Below are 20,627 nucleotides of genomic sequence, written 5' to 3' on the forward strand. Positions count from 1 at the left end.
TCTTTTTCTTACCTTAGAAAAAAAGAGACCATATTTCACCTTTCCCTAAGCTATGAAGCAGCATTACTAGAAGAATTGTGATATGAAGAGATCATGCCTTTTCTGAACAGTTTCTTGAGAAGTAGGAAATTAGGTCTGTATCTAGCTGCCAAGCCAGTTGGAATCTTATCTTATCTTATCTTATCTTAGCACCAACTATATACATAGGATCGCCGTTTGGACAGGGTCAGGCGGGATGACGAAAACCAGCAGTGTTTCATACGGTTTTGTTCTACGCATCAGATAACAAATTAAACCGGTTTCCCCATAATGGATTAAAGTAAGGGCGCTGCTGCTAGGATAGAATACCGGGAGAACTCTCATAGAGTACCCAGGTATCGAGCCGCTGATGCTCTTCTCTTGCCACAGGAGCAGCACTGGGGCGATGACATCGAGAATTCAGGGTCATTTTAAGCCCTTAAGGGTGTCTAAGCCTCACGGACCACGGAGAACCCCTAACTACGATTTCCATGTGATGGAAACTTAAGGGCCGAGCATCGCTGGTTCCTGTTCCAAGGGTGTGGCGTGCCTCGTGCCTACATAGATCCCCTCCTCGCACCGTCGTCGTCTGTATCTACTCCTTCCTCAACGGAACAGGGCATAAAAACAATTAGTATAAGATAACGCAGCAGGGACCACCGCAGACATCACCGGGCTAATCTCGTTCCCCTCCCCCCCAGACATAGAATCTACTTCAATAGACTTCGATATCTACCACGCTCGGAGCCACTTTCTCGCATTGCTCATCTCCCCTCTTCACACACACCCTGGCCGCGTCACCTCGTGGCTAGATACCCCACGTCAACGTCACCCAGACGCGCGTTTGCGCGCTCTTAACTCATTCTTATTCTCCTCTCTCTTCTATCCCACGATACCTCTTCGCGATACCTCCAACCTCTCACACGATACGCAAGTGATTCCCTCCATAATGTCAGATAACCAGCATACACACGGCGTCAGGCCTCCGTACCCCGAAGACTCAAACCCCCATCTTGCTGGCGTCCAAGAGCCTCACCCTCCCTCGTTATCGCAATCACAAGATCTCGGAGAAGCGCAAGCGAGGAAAATGACCCGTGGTCCCAGTGCAGAGAGTAATTCCACGGCAACGGTAGATTTGCCGGACAGCTTGAGAGTTGGGTCACCACCTGCTCATCATATAAGTCATGCGCCTGAGCCCGAGAGCGTTGCGAAAGGTGGCGTAATGTTACCAGATAGTTTAAGAGTTGGCGCTGGAAGCAATGAGGGCTCGCAGCGGGGTAGTGAGACACCGAGGGGGAGCTTCGAAAAGGCAGACATACCTGAGGCTCTGCAACCTGGAGGTGGGAAGATGAAGGTACCAGCTGAAAATGCTGAGGTTTACACACACAGTGCGCCTGGGGGCGAGAAGCAGCAACCAGAGATCAATACGCATGTCGTTCCTGAGCAGAAGGGTGTGGAGACGACGATGCATGGTGCATTCGTCACAGGGAATGAAGATTCAGAAGATATATGGGGAAACGAAAAGACGCCAATAGAGCGGCGGCAAAGCGAAGATAGTGAGTTAATTCCCTATGTCAAGATATCGTTGGGCAATTGGACACTCATATCTCGGGCTCAACATCCCTATATACCTTTACTAACTACAAGTGCAGTTTCTTCTCCTATGGCTGCCAATTTCAACTCTTATGATAGACCGTTCAATGAATATTCGCCGTTCTACAATCCGACCAATAACTTTAGCGCTAGTTCCTCAAAAGCGCCTAACCACTCAAACCAGACCGGAGTAAATGTTGCTTCCGAGCCACAAAGGTTTCCGCCGGTTGCCGCCGTGCGACCTGGTGAAGATAGAGACAGACAGTTCTCGATTGCGTCTTCGACTTCTTCAGTGGGTTTCGATCCAGGGATGGATTTATCCTCCTTCGACGCATCAACTACAAGAGCATATCCGGGAAGGAGAGGATACCCGGCAGTCGGTATGGGTGGTTGGAACGAGGACGAGGAAGAAGGCGAGGTTGCAAAAACTTGGGAGGAAGAGCTCGACAGGCGTGCTAGAGCTGGTGCAGAACTTCAACGCCGCAACGAAGAAGCTCAGGAAAGGGAGAAAGAGGAGCGACTACAGGCGGAGTTCTGGGAAGAAGAGCGCCGCCTTGCAGGAGTCGCAGAAGGTCCCCAGAAGCCTCCTAAGGCGCCGTCATCTGTAGGTGGCGATAGCGCTATAAGAGCTGATGCCCCAATACCTCAACCGGATCAATCTAGGCCAGTGCCGCCTATACCAGTAGAGGCGATGGCAGATTTAAATATACGGCCACCACCGCCGCCACCCCCTTCCGCAAATACGACCACTGAAATCTACCAAATCAAACATATTGCCTGGACCGACCCGTCTGTTCCCAATGCCCCACTTCGTCGCTCCCCAATTCTTCTGCAAAATGCGAATGGCCCATGTCCTTTGCTAGCTCTCGTAAATGCACTGATACTTTCTACTCCCGTGGGGACTAAAACAGCTCTCTGGGAGACCCTTGAGCTTCGGGAACAAGTCTCACTCGAACTCCTCCTGGACGCTGTATTCCAAGAGCTCATGGACCGTGGCGGCGCAGCGGGCCTCCCAGATGTCGGCGATCTTTTCGCATTCCTGTTAACGCTCCACACAGGTATGAACGTCAATCCACGTTTCTACTCTGAGGATACTCCTACCAATACCCACACAATGCATTTCGAAAATACACGAGAAATGGAGCTATATGGTGCTTTCAGGATCCCGCTTGTTCATGGCTGGCTCCCAACCCCCTCTGATCCTGTACTTGCGGCGATGAAGCGACGGACTGTGTGTAACTACGAAGAAGCTCAAACCCTCCTCTTCCACGAAGGGGAGATTATCTCTCGCGTCACTTCCGAGGACGGTACTCTTGCAGATGGGGAGGACCAGATCATTGAAGATGCAGGTATCATTCGAGATTGGATGGAACGCAGCAGAACGCAGCTGACAGCACACGGGCTCGAGGTCGTCAAGAGTGGACTTAAGACTGGTGATGTCGCAATTTTATTCCGGAACGACCACTTTATGACTGTAATTGGAGGACGGGACTCTCATGCGCTCATGGGCTTGGTGACAGATATGGGCTTTGCGGGACATGAAGAGGTAGTATGGGAGCGTATGGTAGATGTCCAAGGTCGTAACAACGAGTTCCTCTCTGGCGACTTCCGCCCCGTCGGGGCCGGCGACGCGCCGCCACCACCACCACCACGTCAGGAGGTCCGCTCCCTCCTCGACCCTGACGAGGGCTGGGAAACCATCCCCGGTGTCACCGACACCCATACACCCGCCCCCGGGGATATCGTAGACCACGATGCAGATCTTGCCCTCGCTATGCAACTCCAGGAGGAGGAGGATGAACGTTACCGGAGTCGACAAGATGCGGAGCAGCGACAGCGGCGTCATGGGCCCTCGCAGTCTATGGGAGGGCAACCTCGCGGTCTCCCTCCTCCACCACCCCCACGGCACCCTGGAGGCTCGGGGCAGTTCACACACCGCCCTGTAGATGGAACAGAGACTACCCCGCCGCCGCCGCCATATGAGCGCCATCCAAACCAGCCCCAGCCCCAGCTGAGTGCGTACCAGCAACAGCAGCAGATTCAACAGCAGCAAGCATGGGGTGCAGGTCAAGGCCGAGGCCGAAGAGCGAGTTTTGGCGCAACAACTGCTCCAGCGGGAATTCAAGCTAGCGGTGGCATGAGCCCAGCGCAGAGGAGAGCGGAGGCCGCCAGAAATCTCATGTCGGAGATTGCGAACAATGCGGGATCGCCGAGTGGCCCGGCGCAACAGCCCGGGAGGCGATCAAGTCTAGGAGGACCTGGAACTGAGGCCGAGCAGAAAGAGAAATGTGTTATCTGTTAGTTGGATATTGTTATGATGTGATGTTTCTGGTGTAAAGGGACCTTTTTCTGATTTTTCGACTTTTTTTTTTTTTTTTTTCTGTTATGGCGATATCTGGTGGTGCTGCTTCGGGAATTTTATTTTTTAACCCTTGTTTCTTTTTCTGTTTTTTCTCTATTGTTCCTTGGATATGAACTTTTGGGGGAGGTGTAGGATAATGTTAGTGGGCTTCCATTAAGTATTTAGTTAGGATCGCGGGATTTGAGCTTTGTTAGAGTCTTGGTCATATCATTATACACAAGCAAGGCAGTGGCAGATCAGACCCAAAACATCTCCTAGAAATATTTAAACAGAATTGTAAATAGTAGAGCGTGCGCATAATACATCTCAGAGGTCCAATGATACTTACACCCCCGGCGCACTCTGAATCCCTCTAGTAGTCGCAACAGAGTTAGTAAGAGGGGTCCAAGTATTAATCCCCGTTTACTAGTGCAGTTTACCACCCTAGCACAAGCGGAAACATCCGGTTGTAACATAACAAAAAGACCAAACATTCTCAGTGTAACATCAAGCGCTAATAGCTCAGTTGGGAGAGCGTCAGACTGAAGCTGTACATCAGTCATAAGTCTATCTGAAGGTCACCCGTTCGATCCGGGTTTGGCGCATTGAATTCATTTTTTTTTCTCGCGGTCGGTATGGGGAGTCAATGAGGTGGAAGTCAACAACAGCCGAGAGAGGCTTTTTCTTTTTTTTTTTTTTTTGTTCTTTTGCCGAGGGATTGGGTCCCGGGTTTTGTGTAAGAAAGTCTCCGGGAACCTTGATCGGTATTATTGTCTAAGGCTACCTGAGTGAGCACAGAGTGCGTAGTACTCGTATACATGAAGGTATGTACCTACTCTGCTACAATCAACAGCGAAAAAAAATGTGAAAAAAAAAGGTGACATGTGAAGTATGTACCTACATGGTGTTGCAGCTCTTAATTGGTGACCGCGTAGGTCATATAAGACGCGTATTAGAAGAGATTCCTTTTTCGTCAAGATTATTAGAGGTGCCTGCAAGTGCGTCCGGGTGTCCGTTCACGGGCATTCGTGGACAGACCGAACCCGGTATCCCTTCCGGACTCCCGTAAGTAATAGATCATCATTGAATAACCTTGACATTGGAAGATGGTTTCCCCCATATTCCTCTTCGCATTCCACTTCACATTCATAGGTATGTGAAGGGCACCTCGTATGTGACTGCACTTAACATAAGCTCAAATGCCTAATGCCAAACATTATTTTGGGGTGAATTTTGTACTGGTATTGGTGTAGTCCACGAGAGCATAGGAAAGACATTCTCCAACAAGATGTATGTATGTTCAATAATAGCACACACGACCACGGAAATTCCAAGCAGCTGGAGTACAGTAAGGGTAGTTATTGACGGACTGTTACGGACACGGTTGACACCGTACCAATGGATAGGGTTTTTTTGACCAATGAAAGAAGATAAACCTAGGCTTGGTTGTCTCTCCTGGTTGTTGTCCGCCAACACGACCCAGTCCACCAATACCCTGTGAATGACATCGACAATACCGGCAAGCAGAAGGACACTTTCAAGGCAAGCATAATTGTCTTTTAGACCCCTCCCCCACGCCTTGAATTGTCTCACGAAAGATACTTTGTACTAATTAAGCAGCCCCAGCGGAAAAAATCTTTTGATCGCAACTGATGCCTTATGTTCCTGGATGACTAGGCCGTACCTGGCCTGACGGACTTGCCAGTCCGTCAAAAAACAAATTCAGCTGGGGCCCTAGATAGACGACTTTTACCGAGAAATGCACTTAGCACCATTGAGCTGACTATGTAGTAATACCTTGCAGATTGAGTGTCCTACGTATACATACCGGAACCTTCCAACTTGTAGTTCAGCCTCATATTGGAATACGAGCATGCCCCATCCTATGGCCGCGGAGCTCATTGATAAACATATGGGACCGTCAGGAACCATACAAAGTTGAAGCACAACTATCTTCGTCAAACTAAAACCACTAACTGCTGATATTGCTGTGAGAGTAACGATTCCCAGGTGTACACGTCGATAATGATTGTCTCATGGATCGTACATGTATAACAGCAGCTAAACAGGCGCAAGAGAAAGAATTTGTTTCACGAGCGTACATAAGTTCTAGCGAGGTATCGATCGAGACTCTCGCTAAATCAGGAACAGCACTCGTCTATACTCAGGGCAGGTAACAAGAACCTGAACATAAAAACGCACTAGCAGTGGTCAAAGTGGTTGCTACCAGAAAAACGATGTTCAGGTTCTTCATGCCTGCCCCGAGTACACATCGGGATCGCTTCAGCCCTAGAATCTGTTGCGGGAAGTTGGGCTTACAACCAAGACGTTTTTCTCCACCGGCCACCCGCTACTACATGGTACATTACTTAAACGAAAATTATCTAATGCACGCACCTTGTGTGTTCCTCTCTAACCTTTTATTTTTTTTAGCGAGCGATTGCGCGGCGGACAGAGAATGGCTGGGTTGTTCCGAGCTGGCATGCAACAGAACAACCTGATGATGCGATGCGATTCTTTAGAAAGCAGGTATGTAGAACTTATTCAGTCTTGGGGACTGAGCAGGGACAAGTGTACAAGTCTCGGTACATTGGGTACGGTATAATGCGTTTGAATCATAGCCGTACAGGTCGTGGCGTTTTGGGAATTCCTTTTTAGGATGATGGAGGGGAAGGCTTGGCTTCGAGTGACGATCTATGATGCAACGTGCGGTTAGAAAGTGCAAAAAATGGACTGAATAGATATACAGTTGTTGACATTAGGAACGCAACCCTTGAGGTTGCCCTACTGCATTTCAGCTTTTGCGACATGGAATGGCTCAAAAGAGAAAGACACATCCTAAACCCACGATCCTGAAGCTCCCAGTTCCTTGCATGAACGTTCTGTTGGTTTATTGGATAATGTTCGCGAGGGCTTCATTCCAAGAGCATGGTTTGACCCCCTGAAGAGTGGGGTTCCCTGGGATAAAAACAACCCATGGTACTGATCTTGGTAATCCCACGTATGACCCCTGCTAATCCAGGTACAGTCATTACCAAACGTGGCAGGTGTAGGTGTAACATGGGTTTTAGTTCTGACCATCCGGTCTCAACGACAGCTTATCTTCAGATCTTGAAGTACCTAACCAATCATTATGGTGCACAGTGTCGACTGACCCAGGAAATCTAATACTACCACCGGGGCAGCTTCCGGTCAGCACCTACCACCTACCACCACCACACGGCTGGCACGATCGACCACGGGTACCTGAAAATCATCACGTCGTTCTCAATTGCCGTGGAACCCTCCGATATTATCAATGTTAAGAAGTTCTAAATTATCATGTATGGGTAGAAAGACGGGCATGAAAATAACGATTTAAACTCATCTAAATCACCGAAGAGTAAGAGAAATGTGCATCAATATGATCGATGCTGCACCGTTAAAAACCACGTTGTCATACCAGCGGGCCGTTCTGCATATATACATGTTATTAACATTGGTGGGAAAGTCCAGGATTTCCTGCAAGCAGGGCGAAGTCTCAAAACTTTATGTTCTTTTGAGAAGGAATAAAGAGTAGAGTACTGCATGTAGGCCAAACGCATGTATACATATGCATCCCAAATGAAAAAAAATGAGGATTTAGATTAAGCCACTAGCTCAATTTTTTAGTTTACATACACCCTTAAGAATTTTGGGGTCTTTACATACGCCCTTTTTATCCCGAGGAAAAGCAAATATCAAAGACCTCTAGTTTTGCAATATCTTTTCAGCCTGTAAGTGCACTTTTAAAACTTCTCCTGCAGTTTTATTGCCGCTTGTTGTTCCTCTGATGAAGATTTTGGTAAGGAATGTCGCATTCAAGACGCGGCAAATATGGCTTCTGGGATTGAATCTTATTGTGTCTCTAGGGCAATACCAAGAAAGTTGTCATATATAAATGTATAGAACCAACCTCTAGGAAATGACATTCAACAGCTCAAAGCAGTCTTCATATAAAGGGTTTCACAAACTAGTGTATTTTCCAACCATATCATCTTTCTCACAACCTCCATACAAGCGGCAACCACCCACTAGTACTTAGCCAACCTCAACCGCCTATCTACATCTAATATTCCACCTCACCATACTTCTCAAAGTAATCACACTCACTTGACCGAAGATCATATTCGCTCCTTCGATATGATTTTCAACACTCTCATTACCACTCTCCTTTTCGCCCTCTTTACCCTCACCCACGCTCGCGAGGTGCCTGCAAATGTCCGAGAATTTTACGACAAAGTCAAAGGCGGCGAATGCCCCGTTGCCGTCGCCAAAGGTTTCTCCCAAGGAGCGTACTCTGGTGAATCGAACTACTGCGTTGATAAAGACCATACCGTGATGTGGATCACTACCCCTAGTGGCCTCGCCGATATGGATATTGATTGCGACGGCGCCAACCAGGGCTATGGAAAGTGTGCCAATGACCCAACCGGCCAGGGTATGACAAGCTTTGTAGGCGATGTCGTGAAGCACGGTCTCTCCGACTTGGACTCCAACACGCACAGCTTTGTCGTCTTGGGAAACCACGGCTTCGACCCTCAGTCGCTGGGAATCAAGCCCTTAAGCTTGGTAGCGGTTATTTGCGGAGGTCAATTGGTATTTTCATATTTCCTTAAATCTATGACTGTTATATATATATGCTAATTGAATCCTAGTTCTACGCTATTTGGGGGGATAGCAATGCTACTGATAAGGTCGGCGAGGCTAGCATTTCGTTAGCAAATGCCTGCTTTGGAGATTCCATGACAGGAAACAGTGGGCACAACCAGCATGATGTTCTATATCTTGCCTTCCCAGGGGAGGATGCTGATGCCTCGAAGACTTGCAATTGGTAAATTCTTCCATCCAATCTGTCCATTGATCACTAGTGGTTTTCTAACATATATGCATTCCAGGGGTGCAAAATCCTTTGCTGAATTTGAGGATTCTTTGGGGCCTCTTGGCGACAAATTGGTTGCTGGCATCCATGCTTAGATTTTCTTTCCTTTGTAGATCATAGAAGTAGAAATGATAACGACACATGATGATGAATTAATGATAAACGATTTAATTAAACCACAATGCGTGTATATTTTGTACCCATGATTTGTGATGACGACGGTGCCGAATAAAGTTACTGGAAATAGATATAGATGATGCTGGACGAAGCCGTATTTCTGCGACGAATGATCGTATTGATCAATAAACTTGTTAAACCACCGTGTATAACTATTGGTAGGAAGTTAACAAAGTACTAAATCCGTGCACAAACCTCTGCTCGTGGTTTACAACACCTGGTATTATTTAATGGGCGTAGGGCAGTACCAGGGATTTAGAACCAGCTCTGCGAGGATTTGGGCCTACTAGTAAGAAAGAACAAGCTTGTTTAAACGGAGTCGAGGAGGCCGGTGAAGGATCACTTTCTATACAGGATTAATGTGCATAGGAGGGGATAATTGACCTCCGTCAATGGGCCAGAGCAGATATAAGCTCAAGCCGGTTCGGGTTCGAGTTCAGGAAGGCCAACTCGCTCCTCGTAATAGAGTTTGGAAAGCTCCCAGGATCAGATGTTTCTTGACGTACGCGTTACAATGAGATGTGCTGTGTGAGTAACTGATTCTAATGCTGAGTTGTTTGGGGCATTGATTGGGGGTGCAGCATATACTATAGAGTACATACATAGGTTTAAAGAGTTTGAGGTAGCTTCCCTAAACCGAATCCCTTTTATTTAGGTAACAAATCGTGAGAAGAATATATTTGTGCGACCAAGCAGCTACGCAGTTGAACGGCCTCGAACAATCATCCCTGTGAGCTAGACCTGATCGATGACGTGACAGGATATTTTGTTCGATTTCTGAAGTCAAATTAGGCTGATGATATACTTCGTCCAAGTGCGCGTGCTTGATTAGACGTAATCTAGAGGAACAGGAGATGACTTTCTTACTAGCTAAGGTATTTCAATTTAGGACTCGATCGATTCTGTAAATTATATAGAAGACATAATTGAGTCGATATGGTAAAGGATCAAACCCGCTCGATCGACCAATCACACATTAACTAGACTACAAGTTAGTTTGGTGTCCTGAAGGTATATCAATCTTAAAGAACTAAACAAAATATAAAAAAAAGGTTATGCCTTAACCATAGACTATCACTCGGTTTTTCGGGTGCTCTTATCATATCGGAGTTCCTTAATACTCGCAGGCGTCTCATCATCATTCATAGAGGGACTTCCAGATATGACCACGTTAATAAGCTCATAAACGAATCAAGCACCTCTCAACTGAACTGGCGTCGACATTATGCTTAGAAGAGAGTATATAAGAGGTTGATAGTACGTAGCACCGCATGTATGTACATTGACGTATATATACATGTACATGTATGTATATGCATGTGGTTACCCTCTCTAGAATATCTAGATGTCGTTTTTATTTTATGTATTTAACACCACGGCCACTCCCTTCCCACGGCCCGGTCCTGTCCCTCGATCTCTTTTCCTTCTATACCCGTATCAACATTCGAGGCTAGAAAAGAATTAGTAGAATACGAAAAGAGGTCAATATCTGTTTTCGTAATAGTTGGCGTGATCGGTTGGGTTTAGTCTCGCCGTCAGCCACCATTAGTTACGATAACCCCAGCGGTTCGGCCTGATTTAGCATTGAAGCGAAACAAAGCCGACCAAGAGAGTAACGGTGAAGGTTGAATCAGATACTCCGGATTTGGCTTACGATAAAGATTTGTCAAGCTACTATCCAATAGTGGAACCGCCCAGGTTGAGGGAGAACCATCAATGATTTCCGTGTTTACACGAAAAGCTTTAAGGGCCATGACCATACGGAAGTACTAAACCGCGATAATTATTTTATCAACCGGTAAACCGGGGAAGGGGGAAGGGACTATGGGACGATTTTGCTAGAGCAACTCGTATGAAGAGGTCCTAGTCGTTTTGGTGCCTTTGTGGGATTTCCTAAGGACAAATCTTTCCGATGCTAATGTCAACTACCTCAATATGTATTATCACACTCAATCTTATAATAAATAAGGACTCATTTTTGCAGCATGAAGATAAAGTCTCGAAATTGCATCTTTCTGGATAATATAGACCAAGATATAGAGCTGGGGACGCTTCATGAGCATGGGCCTGAAGGTTGTGCTTGAAGACAGGAGCAACCGGAAAGTTTCAAATAGAGGAACCACCCGGTTGAAGGTGTGAGCGAAAAGAAATTAAGGGCCAGGACCAGGACCTCAGTGTTGACAACAGTACCGATTTGACGTCCAATTCGCATGGTCACGGAAGCTGCAGATCTCGATAGACTTGAGTTCTAAGGTATCAATGTCCAAAAAACCACAATGATCAATAGGTAGAGAAGACGGCAAATGCAAGAAGAGAATTATGTGTCGGTTTTATGCCGAGGTTATCTCGCAAGTTTAAGTCGAACACGGCAGTTATCATGTATATACGGCTTTCACCAGATGGCTGGTGATTAGCCTGGAATTTCAACTTAAGTATCGTTAAGGTCGGTGGCCCGCCCGGATCATGATAGTTTGGCCAAGCCATGTCGCGGAGCACCTGAACCCCTGCATATTCATAACTCGTATCTGAAAGATCTTATCAGATTAAAGGTCTTTCTGTACGTCGGCACATATGCAGAACTCATTCCACGTGGCTGATCTGTTCAAGTTCCTTAGACCTAAAATCAGCCTCTTTTCGTATCGGCGGCAAGAATCTTTGCAGTTATGTAGCTTCCCCTCTCCTCTACAAGCACTTCCATCCGGAGTTTTCTCGAACAAATCGCTCTAAGTATTAGCACGGCATCATCGCTTCGACAAGTCTCAAGTTGCCCAATGTCACACACCATGTCCGTGCACAGAGGTTTATCCCTCCCCAACAACCCTGCATCGCTGGTTCGGCTCGTTTCACATAATGTTCTCGGTGGTGCGCGCGAACCCGTTATGGCGTTTTTGATTTTAGGCATTGAGACGACAACGACGACCCGTTGAATACACACCTACTGTCTAAGCGGGCGTAGGATAGAGATGACCCTCATTCTTTCTTGGTGGGCGTCGGTCTTGATACAGACTCACCATGGTTGGGTTTTTCTGCTCTCGACGTATGCAAGCCAAGACTCCCACGAAATGGAATATATAGCTACAGTTGTAGGATGTAGCGCCTATCGTTAATACGAGGAATGGAATCAGGTTGCGGCCTGCCCCTTAACGTTCCCCGACCTAACGACGACACGTGTGTACTCAAAAAGTATAAACGGTGTCTGCGTTGCCTACCAAAAGGACATGCATGCTTTACATAAGTTACTTACGCCTCGCTGCGAGTGGTGATACGAGTGTAGGGGAGCAGGTGTTCCAGGAAATCAATGCCGAGGCATACATAGAGTACATGTAATAGTGCAGCACTCCAAAAGTGTAGTTATGGCTGGAGTTTCAATTCGGCAGACAAAAAGTGTCTTTCTCAGAAAAGCTAGCCTTACCCTAATATCATTACAGTTTAGACACCAGGCGGGCTAGTCTCTAAACGAACCGTCCAGAAATCTCCCAAGATCGGGAACAACAAGGGTGGATGAGTTGTGGGTGTGTGCGTGCTTGCAGAAGAGAACCGGCGGCAAAATGCAGAAATAAAGGAACCCTGTAGGTACTCCTGTTCACTTGGGATAGATGTAATTGTCAACAATATCTCGACTCAGTGGGAACTCATTTTCCTGATATATTCCATGGGATGACAGTTCATCGTTTGTTGAAAGTGACTGTAAGACGTGGTGATTGGTTGGGGCCGGTCGTTTCATCATGTTCGGTTGCGTGATGCTGCATCCCGGAGTGAGAAGGCTACGTTTGTGTGGTGTATCTACCGGTGGTACGTAGAATACTCTAGGTATTTTTGTGCTGCTACCACAGAGTAAAATCCAGTGCCGCTGGTTGGCCGCTGGACGTATGTATTTACATGTACCTTGTATATATTGCTCTCCGAGTCATCCATATGGGTACAGGTATGATAGGAAGCGGTGGCACTTCCTTCTAAGAGAATGTTGTTTTCCCTTCAATTTCCTTCTTCGGGCGCCCCAATCAACGTCGGAATACTGAAACGCAACATTCTTCAGCCAGGGGCGTTCCCAAGTCTGGTATGGCGGCGGGGCTTTGTGGGGCGGGCATTAAGGTAGGCAGAGTATGTGGCGGGAATGTTAATGTCTGCTCCCTTTTCTCTGCTCCGTTCTGCTGCCCCATCCATGTCAAGGTCTTTTACCTTTCCCCTCCCAGTTCTGGCGTGGAAACAGGACACACTTCTTTTGAAGAAGAGGGAAGGGTGTGTGCTAGGTGAGACATTCGAGTGTAACCGGGGGCTCGGTGGTGTGGTTGCGAGATTGATTGGGTCTGGCCTGTTCCTTGGCGACCTCCCGAGAAACCTCTCTTGCCCTTTCGCCTTTTGAGGGAGCCGCCGTACAACTCTCGTCTGACTGACTTGCCCTCTGTTTCTGCAACCTTCAATTCTTCTCCGCCCACCCCCTCTCCCACCCACCCCCCCTGTGTGTAGAGCTGGTCTGCGGAAGGGAATTATATAGCGAAAACGCGACTGACGACGGAAGGAAAACGACTCCATTTGAAGAATCTGGGTTCTTGAAGCCGTGTTGTGCAACATCATTAGAGGAAGAAGGGATCATTATATCAAGGAAACCATCAACACAGCAAAGGAAAAATAGGGATAAAGAAAGCCAAAAGAACGAAAGGGTTATTCAAGACGGAATAGGAGCTGGAATATATCAAGGAAAGGGGTCTATTCATCAACGCGTCAATCTATACATCGTGAAGGGTTGTTATAAGGAAAGGGATTAATCACCCAGACGACAGAGCCCCTCCAGCAGACAACCAGGATATACCAGTTTCATCGTGTATCTCACTCTAATCAACTGATACAACCAACTCACTCGCTCATCCGTAGTCCCAGTGATTGTGGGCATCTTTTCTACATCTTCGTTTTCTATATCTTGAATTTCAGCCTCTCTTGCAACGCTGCCCTCGGACGCCGCCGCCGGTCTTTGTTGTCCTCGAACTTAGTTTTTATTCATACCATCTTTCAACGTTTTTGATTGGGTCTCTATAAGCAATCTGTTTTATACCACAGAATTGAGTTTCCAGGCTAGAAATCAAAATATTGTATGTATTATCATGTAATTTCAATCTTGAGGGCCTTAAAGCTAACAACACCAACGCCAGGAGACAAAACCACGACAACCCCACAGGAATTTATAGTGCGACACCAATACCACAACGTCATACCTCCATCATCAGGAAATCCAATAATATCCACTTATCGATAAAAGGAAACCCTCGGATTTTCAAACCATCATTTTTTTATCTCAATATAGCAGCGTATAACGTATAACATGAGTTCTCGCCGGGATCCTCCGGCGGGGTCACGCCCTACCTCACCATTCGGGCGAAGGCCCTCAGTATCAACTCACCAACCTCCTCCATCAACCCCTCAATTTGGCCGAGATCCTCATCTAGCTTATGTAGCACCCACAGCACGCACAAGTGAGGCGCCTGCACGCGAGTTTCCTCATAATGTTCCGAAGGGGCCAAAGGCTTTATATCCTCCTCCTATTCTGGCATCATCGGGCATTGCTGGTGGTACAGGTGGGAATGGTGGCGCCCCTGCTCATTCACCGCATAAATCATCATTTTCCATGTCTTCGGCTGGATTGTCACCTCATCACGGGCATCACTACCCTCAAGCGGGTGGACAGGGGCCTTCATCACGAGGTTCGGTCCCGCCTCCAGGGCCTCGTGCAGCACTTGGAAGAGGGGTCCCCGCAATGCCATCGGCAGGGCAGAGTCGATCCCCTGTGTCGGCGCCTGGATCAGGAGGTGTAACCACTTCAGGGGGACCGGTCTTTTCGACATATGCAACATCAAACGATGGTGATAGGATATATCGTGGAGGAAGGCGGAGATCAAGTGAATGGGAGCAAGGGGGGATTGGAAGAGGCGGTAGGGGTCGAAGCCGGGAAAGGGAAGGGGAATATCGAGAGTATGGCCGTGGCGGAGGGAGTGATTATGGTCCCCGAGGAGGTGGAGCGTTCGGAGGTCCGGGTTTCAGAGAGCGAGAACGAGATTACGGACGTGGCGGGTATAGACCCAGGTCTCGAGAAAGAGAGACGTTTCAGCATAGGGCTAGGTCATCCTCTCGAGAGAGGGATAGAGGGGTGTCAGTTTATTCAAGTGGAAGAGGGGACAGAGATAGTAGGCCGGATAGGGGCGCGTTTACAGGAGATAGGAGATCTACATTCGAAAGAGAGAGGCTAGAAAGAGAGAGGGAAAGAGAGAGGGAACGTGATCGAGAGCGTGAAAGATCATATAAGGCTGATCGAGAACTTAGAGAGGTTAGGGTTGTAGAAAGAGCTAGGGAAGTTTATGATCCAAGCCCGCTGGAACAAAGAGCTAGCCGTGGAGAGAGGGAACGCGAAAAAAGAGAGCGGGATGCTGCAGAGTGAGTATAACAACCTTTTCCATTGTCTCTTTTGTTTTGCACGTAATTTTTATTTCGTTTTTCTGGGCTTGCTATCCTAGTTTTTCTCTTCTTTCTTCTAGCCATCCAGCCGTCCATTCCGTTTGTTGCATTCAAATCCTGTCTTCTCTTAGGAATGGGATGGCTAATCCCGATTGCCTTCTCCACACTGCTCTCGGTATAGATATAATCGCAACCGTGAAGCTGAACGAGCTAGGTTTTCGAGCTCCGCGCCCAATCCAGTACCCTCTGGCACCCCACCGCCGTCAGTTCCAGCATACCATGGAGGCTATCAACCAACCACAGGCCCAACGGGACCCAGCTCTTACTCAGCACCCCAGCAACCGCAGAATCGAATACAGCCTTACCAGAGTGGTAACAACTCTACTACACCCGGACAGTGGAACCCTCCACAGCCACGAAGATCCATTAGTGGAATGGGAGGCGGTAATAATGTGTTGCCACCTATGGCCATGTATCGTGACAGGGATAAGGATCACGAAAAGGAAAAAACCGACAGAGATGTCAATGGAAAGGTAGACTACCGTCTAGATACTCGTAATGACCGTGTCCAACAACCCAAAAAGGAGCCAACAGAAGATGGAAAATTGCATTCACCTTCTTCAACGGAGATGAAAGTACCTACGCCATCCACAACGAATACTCTAGGCACTGCAACGACACCCCTCTCTGCAACATCTTCCAAACCGTACTCACCACCTCCACCGCCCTCGCAGCCCCCATCAGGGCCTAGGGCTCTTCCGCCTACTGGGCCTAGAGGTCTTCCTCCTACCGGACCAAGAGCAGGTATAGACCGAGAAAATCGTAAGGAAGTAGACAGGAAGTGGGGTTCAAAAGAAAGGGGGGCATCGGTAGAGCACGTGTGGAATAATGCTCCTCCGACACAGCCACATCATCTCCACTCTCAGATGCAGCCGCAATCAACGCCTTTGAAGACACCCACTACTGCAGGGGCGCCCACTAGGTCAGATGTTGCTCATGTGCACCCGGATAGGATGAGAGAAATTGAGACCGCTGTTAAGGGCGAGGATGACCGCGATAGGGCTCACAATCAGGTTTCACAGCATATTCCAGAGCAACCATCATCATTTGTAAATGTTGATTCCGGGCCCAACGCCTCCAGTGAGGTTTGGAGCACTCCATCCCACCCTTCTTCACAACGGCCCCCAAGCGCATCCTCATCAGTTCCGTTTAGGCCGGGCCCAGCACCATCAGGCCAGGGTTTCAGGAATATCCTCAATCCCGTCGGTGGGTCTGGGTATGGCAACACAGTCGGCCCCGTACAGCCCACGCCCACAGCCCCCGCAGGCATCAGTAATAGTCCAACAAAAGTAATTCAACCACCTACCGCGCCAAGGGCTTTGCAAACCCCTAGAGGTGTCGCATATTGGCGAGGAGGACGAAATTATAGAGGTTCTAGTTTCGGAGGTCCAATTGTCAAACGAGAAGTTGACGATGGCGGGTTCATGGGGCATAGAAATGGACGCGGGGGCAATATGGGCATGATGAACAATATGAGGGATATAGGGATAGGCAGAGGCAGAAGGAATTCTCGAACTGGCATGGAAGCAGAAAGGCCTGCTGCTAGGGAAGATGTAGAAATGGCAGATGCTCACTCACATGTTAGGCCAAAAGAGGAGAAGAAACCGGAAACACCAATTAAGGAGAACAGAGAGGTGGAAATGCCCGAAGCCCCGAAATCCGTGCCAGAAAAAAGAGAACCAACTCCGGAGAAACCGCCGCCGCCGCCGCCTCCACAGACCCCGATAATAAAAATTGAGGAGGACCCCGAAGATGAGGAGGACGATTTGGTGTTGACCCAGGAAGACGTGATATTCAAAATTACTGAGATTGACAAGGATATTGAGGCTCTTGAGAAAAAGGTCACTGAGCTCGGGAAAAAGAAGGCTCATCATGCTGCTGAGATTGCCCGAATAGATAAGGAGATTGAACATGCTGCAAAGACAGAAGCTGAAAGATCTCCTAGAACCATGGAACCAGAGATAAAGACACCCGTTGAGCAAATGGCCGAGATGGAATTAGATAAACCGGAGCCGGAAAACCCAGAACAGTCAATGGAGGAAGACCACGATATGCAAGAGAAGCTTGAGTTTCTTGAACAGAAGCAGCAACAGCAACAGCAACAGCAACAGCAAGAGGAGCAGAACGAACAGAAAGAGCGGCAACAGGAAGAGAGAGTTGAATTGCAGTTACAACAGCAGCTTCACCAGCAGCAGAAACAGCAAAACCAACACGAGATAGAGTTTGACCACTCGGAGAGTGCGTTGCGAACGCCATCTATTTCACCGCCTCGAACGCCTTCAGCCTCTAATTCGCCAACTTCGGTAGCTTCAATCGAAACCGAGTCCGATGAGTCACTTCAGAATAATGCGAGGCATCTACTGCACCCTGATCTGCCTTTCTACCGCCCTGGCCCCCAGATGAAGCCATCAGAGTATGACTTTTATCAGGAAAATATTGAACATCACGAAAGTATTAGGGACCTAATCATCGCTCACATCTCCGAAGAAAGAAAGACTTCTTACGAGAAGGAAACCAAGTTAAAACGCAAGTTCAAAGACTTATTCGAAACATGGTACAGCGAGTGCCGTGAAATGGACAAGGAATCTATCCGGAAGAAAAAGGGTACCTCCGAGCCAGCAGAGATTGGAGTATCGCCTGTGCTCACGGGAACTGTGGCTCCGGAGACGGTTGGAAGGCGAGCGGGGAGAAGTGCTCCATCAGATGTAGTCAGGAGTGAAGCTGAGATGCAACAGGTTCTCAAGGGTCTAGCCGAAGAGGAGCAACAAAAATCCGCTGACACTAGATCAAAGGACCAAAACGCACGGGAAGCTGTCGTTCCAGATATGATTATGGATCCCACGGAGCTTTTGATCTTCAAAGACACAAACAGACTTCTGAGAACTGATGATGAAATATTGATGGCATTCAGGTACGATGTCCCGGCTGATGACTGGTCTGATAGCGAGCACAAGCTCTTTTGTGAAAGATATACGATGTTTCCCAAACAATGGGGTAAGATTGCCCAAGAAATAGAAGGCCGGGACTTCAAGGCGTGTATACTCCACTATTACATGACCAAGAAAACATGCATTTACAAAGAGCTTGTCAGAGGACCCGGTAAGAGAGGGAGGACGAAAGGGAGGAGAAAGGCGGCGAGTAGTCAGAGAACGAGGCAAAGCGCTTTAATTGCAGACCTTGGCCGGAGAAGCGGAGTTGGTGAAGAAGATGAAGGTGCTGATTCAGAAGACGTTACCCCCGCCGCAATGACCGAGACAGGAAGACCAAAACGGGCTGCTGCACCAGTTTTTGGTGCCGACGCGAATAACAACAACAATAATAATCTTGACCTAGAGTTATTGGGTACGAACGGCAAGAGAGGTGGTAGAGAATCGAAGGGCGGCGATGATGATGGGGAGAAAACTGAGAGAGGCACAAAACGGGCCAGAGGTGGTAACAACGCAGGGCGAGAGAAACAGAAGAGAGTCAAGGCACCAGCTAATCCACCTGTTCAGCCCGCAATACCCGCTCCTATCCAACCCGTTTTGGCCCCCGTTCCTGAAAAAGTCGAGAAGAAGGAAGAGAAGAAGAAGGAGGATCTTCGAGAGAGGGAGTCTGATGCTGTCTCCGCACTGACCGGGATGGGAATGGCCCTCGAGATATTACCAGAGCCTATGATTATAGAAGACAATAATCCTTTAATCACCCAACAGCCTAACCAGGACCAATTGGCTGAGCAACCACCTACACCTCTTCAACAGCCTCCTACTCTTCCCACAACGCCTCCCATACCTTTACCGACTACACCAACCCCGAAAAAAGATAAGGGTGACCGAGCGGAGAAACCAATTGCGCAAACCTCGAGTTATTGGAGCGTGCCGGAACAAAGTGATTTCCCTCATTTATTGGCGTCCTTTGGCACGAATTGGCCTCAGATTAGTCTAAGACTAGCGTCGAAAACGACTGTGATGGTGAGCCAAACTCTTGAAATCCCTCATATGTACCTCTCTCAATGATGAAACTACTAATTATCCACGCATAGGTGCGAAATTTCTATACTAGGCAAGTCGAGAATGGTAAAAGCGAGTATAAGGAAATCGCCGAGAGCGCAGACCGTAAAATCAAGGCTGGGGAGGTAATGCCAGATCCTCCCCCACCGGCTGCATTACCAAAGAAGCGATACGAGACGACGGTTTCGACGCCGAGAATGATAATATCAAATGCGGATCCCTCAGCGACGCCGCCACCACCAGGCTCAACGGGGACACCAGGGCCATCTACTATGTCTTCGCTTCCTAGTACTCCTACACCTATACCGATCCAGATGCCGATCCAGATGCCAGTGCAGGTGCAGGTGCAGGTGCAGCCTGCTGCCCCGGTACAAGGACCTGCTGCCCCATCTCAAACGCCTGTTGCCATCAAGGAAGAAGTTGTGGTCAGGGCTCAACAACCGATAATGCAACCAATCGCGCCGCCGCAGCTACACTCGCAACCAGCCACACCTCAATCCATGAAACCGGTGGAGACGCCTATTAGACGGCCTCACTCTGCATCTAACCCTCCCCATCCTTCCATCCAGCAGCGACCTGTACCTGTGCCAGTCTCAGTTCGGATGGAAAATCCGATGAGCAGGCAAGTTGAAATGTCAATTGAGAGGCCGCAAGAAAGGCCCGAAAGATTTCAAGAGAGGCCAAACGCTAGTAGGGTGCATGAGAGACTCCCGGAAAGAGTACAGCAGGAGAGAATGGCGGAGAAATTTTCAGACGGGCCTCATCCGAAAACACAAGAGACGCTAATCGAGAGAGCACCGGAAAGGCCGCAGGAGAGAGCTCGGGGAGGGCGTGATTTTGCGGAGAGAGCTATTGAAAGACCACCTGATAGGCACATACAGGAGAGAAACCCTGATCGGCCCATTGCTGAAAGAATACCTGCGCAGAGGTCCGAACGTATTCCGCCACTGCAGGAGCGGACACACGAGATGCCGCTTGAGAGGCCCCAGGAGAGGCTACCGGAGAGAGCACAAGAAAGGCGTGAGTCGTATGTAGAGAGGCCAATCGGGGGGTCCCACGATAGGAATTTACAGGAAAGGATGCCCGAACAGCACATGCCGATGCA

The 20,627-nt window shown here is 48.3% G+C and overlaps 3 protein-coding genes across 3 annotated transcripts; 2 read left to right on the plus strand and 1 right to left on the minus strand.

Moving 5' to 3' along the window:
- Positions 1-967: 967 nt before the first annotated feature.
- On the plus strand, positions 968-3,913 carry LAJ45_10765 (uncharacterized protein; the record flags this gene model as incomplete). The annotated part of the gene is made up of 2 exons (XM_046120281.1): positions 968-1,574; positions 1,671-3,913. 2 exons carry the CDS (start codon positions 968-970, stop codon positions 3,911-3,913), a joined length of 2,850 nt encoding a protein of 949 aa, XP_045966509.1.
- Positions 3,914-8,113: 4,200 nt separating this feature from the next.
- Positions 8,114-8,947, plus strand: LAJ45_10766 (uncharacterized protein; the record flags this gene model as incomplete). Its single annotated transcript, XM_046120282.1, has 3 exons — positions 8,114-8,569; positions 8,629-8,804; positions 8,869-8,947. The coding sequence occupies 3 exons, from the start codon at positions 8,114-8,116 to the stop codon at positions 8,945-8,947; spliced, it is 711 nt and encodes a 236-aa protein (XP_045966510.1).
- A 5,436-nt stretch (positions 8,948-14,383) lies between these two features.
- LAJ45_10767 (uncharacterized protein) lies at positions 14,384-14,866 on the minus strand (the record flags this gene model as incomplete). The annotated part of the gene is made up of 2 exons (XM_046120283.1): positions 14,384-14,563; positions 14,630-14,866. 2 exons carry the CDS (start codon positions 14,864-14,866, stop codon positions 14,384-14,386), a joined length of 417 nt encoding a protein of 138 aa, XP_045966511.1.
- Positions 14,867-20,627: the final 5,761 nt, after the last annotated feature.

Source organism: Morchella importuna, assembly GCF_003444635.1.
Source record: "Morchella importuna strain M04M26 chromosome Unknown Morimp01GS050, whole genome shotgun sequence".
In the NCBI taxonomy this organism is placed as follows: domain Eukaryota; kingdom Fungi; phylum Ascomycota; class Pezizomycetes; order Pezizales; family Morchellaceae; genus Morchella; species Morchella importuna.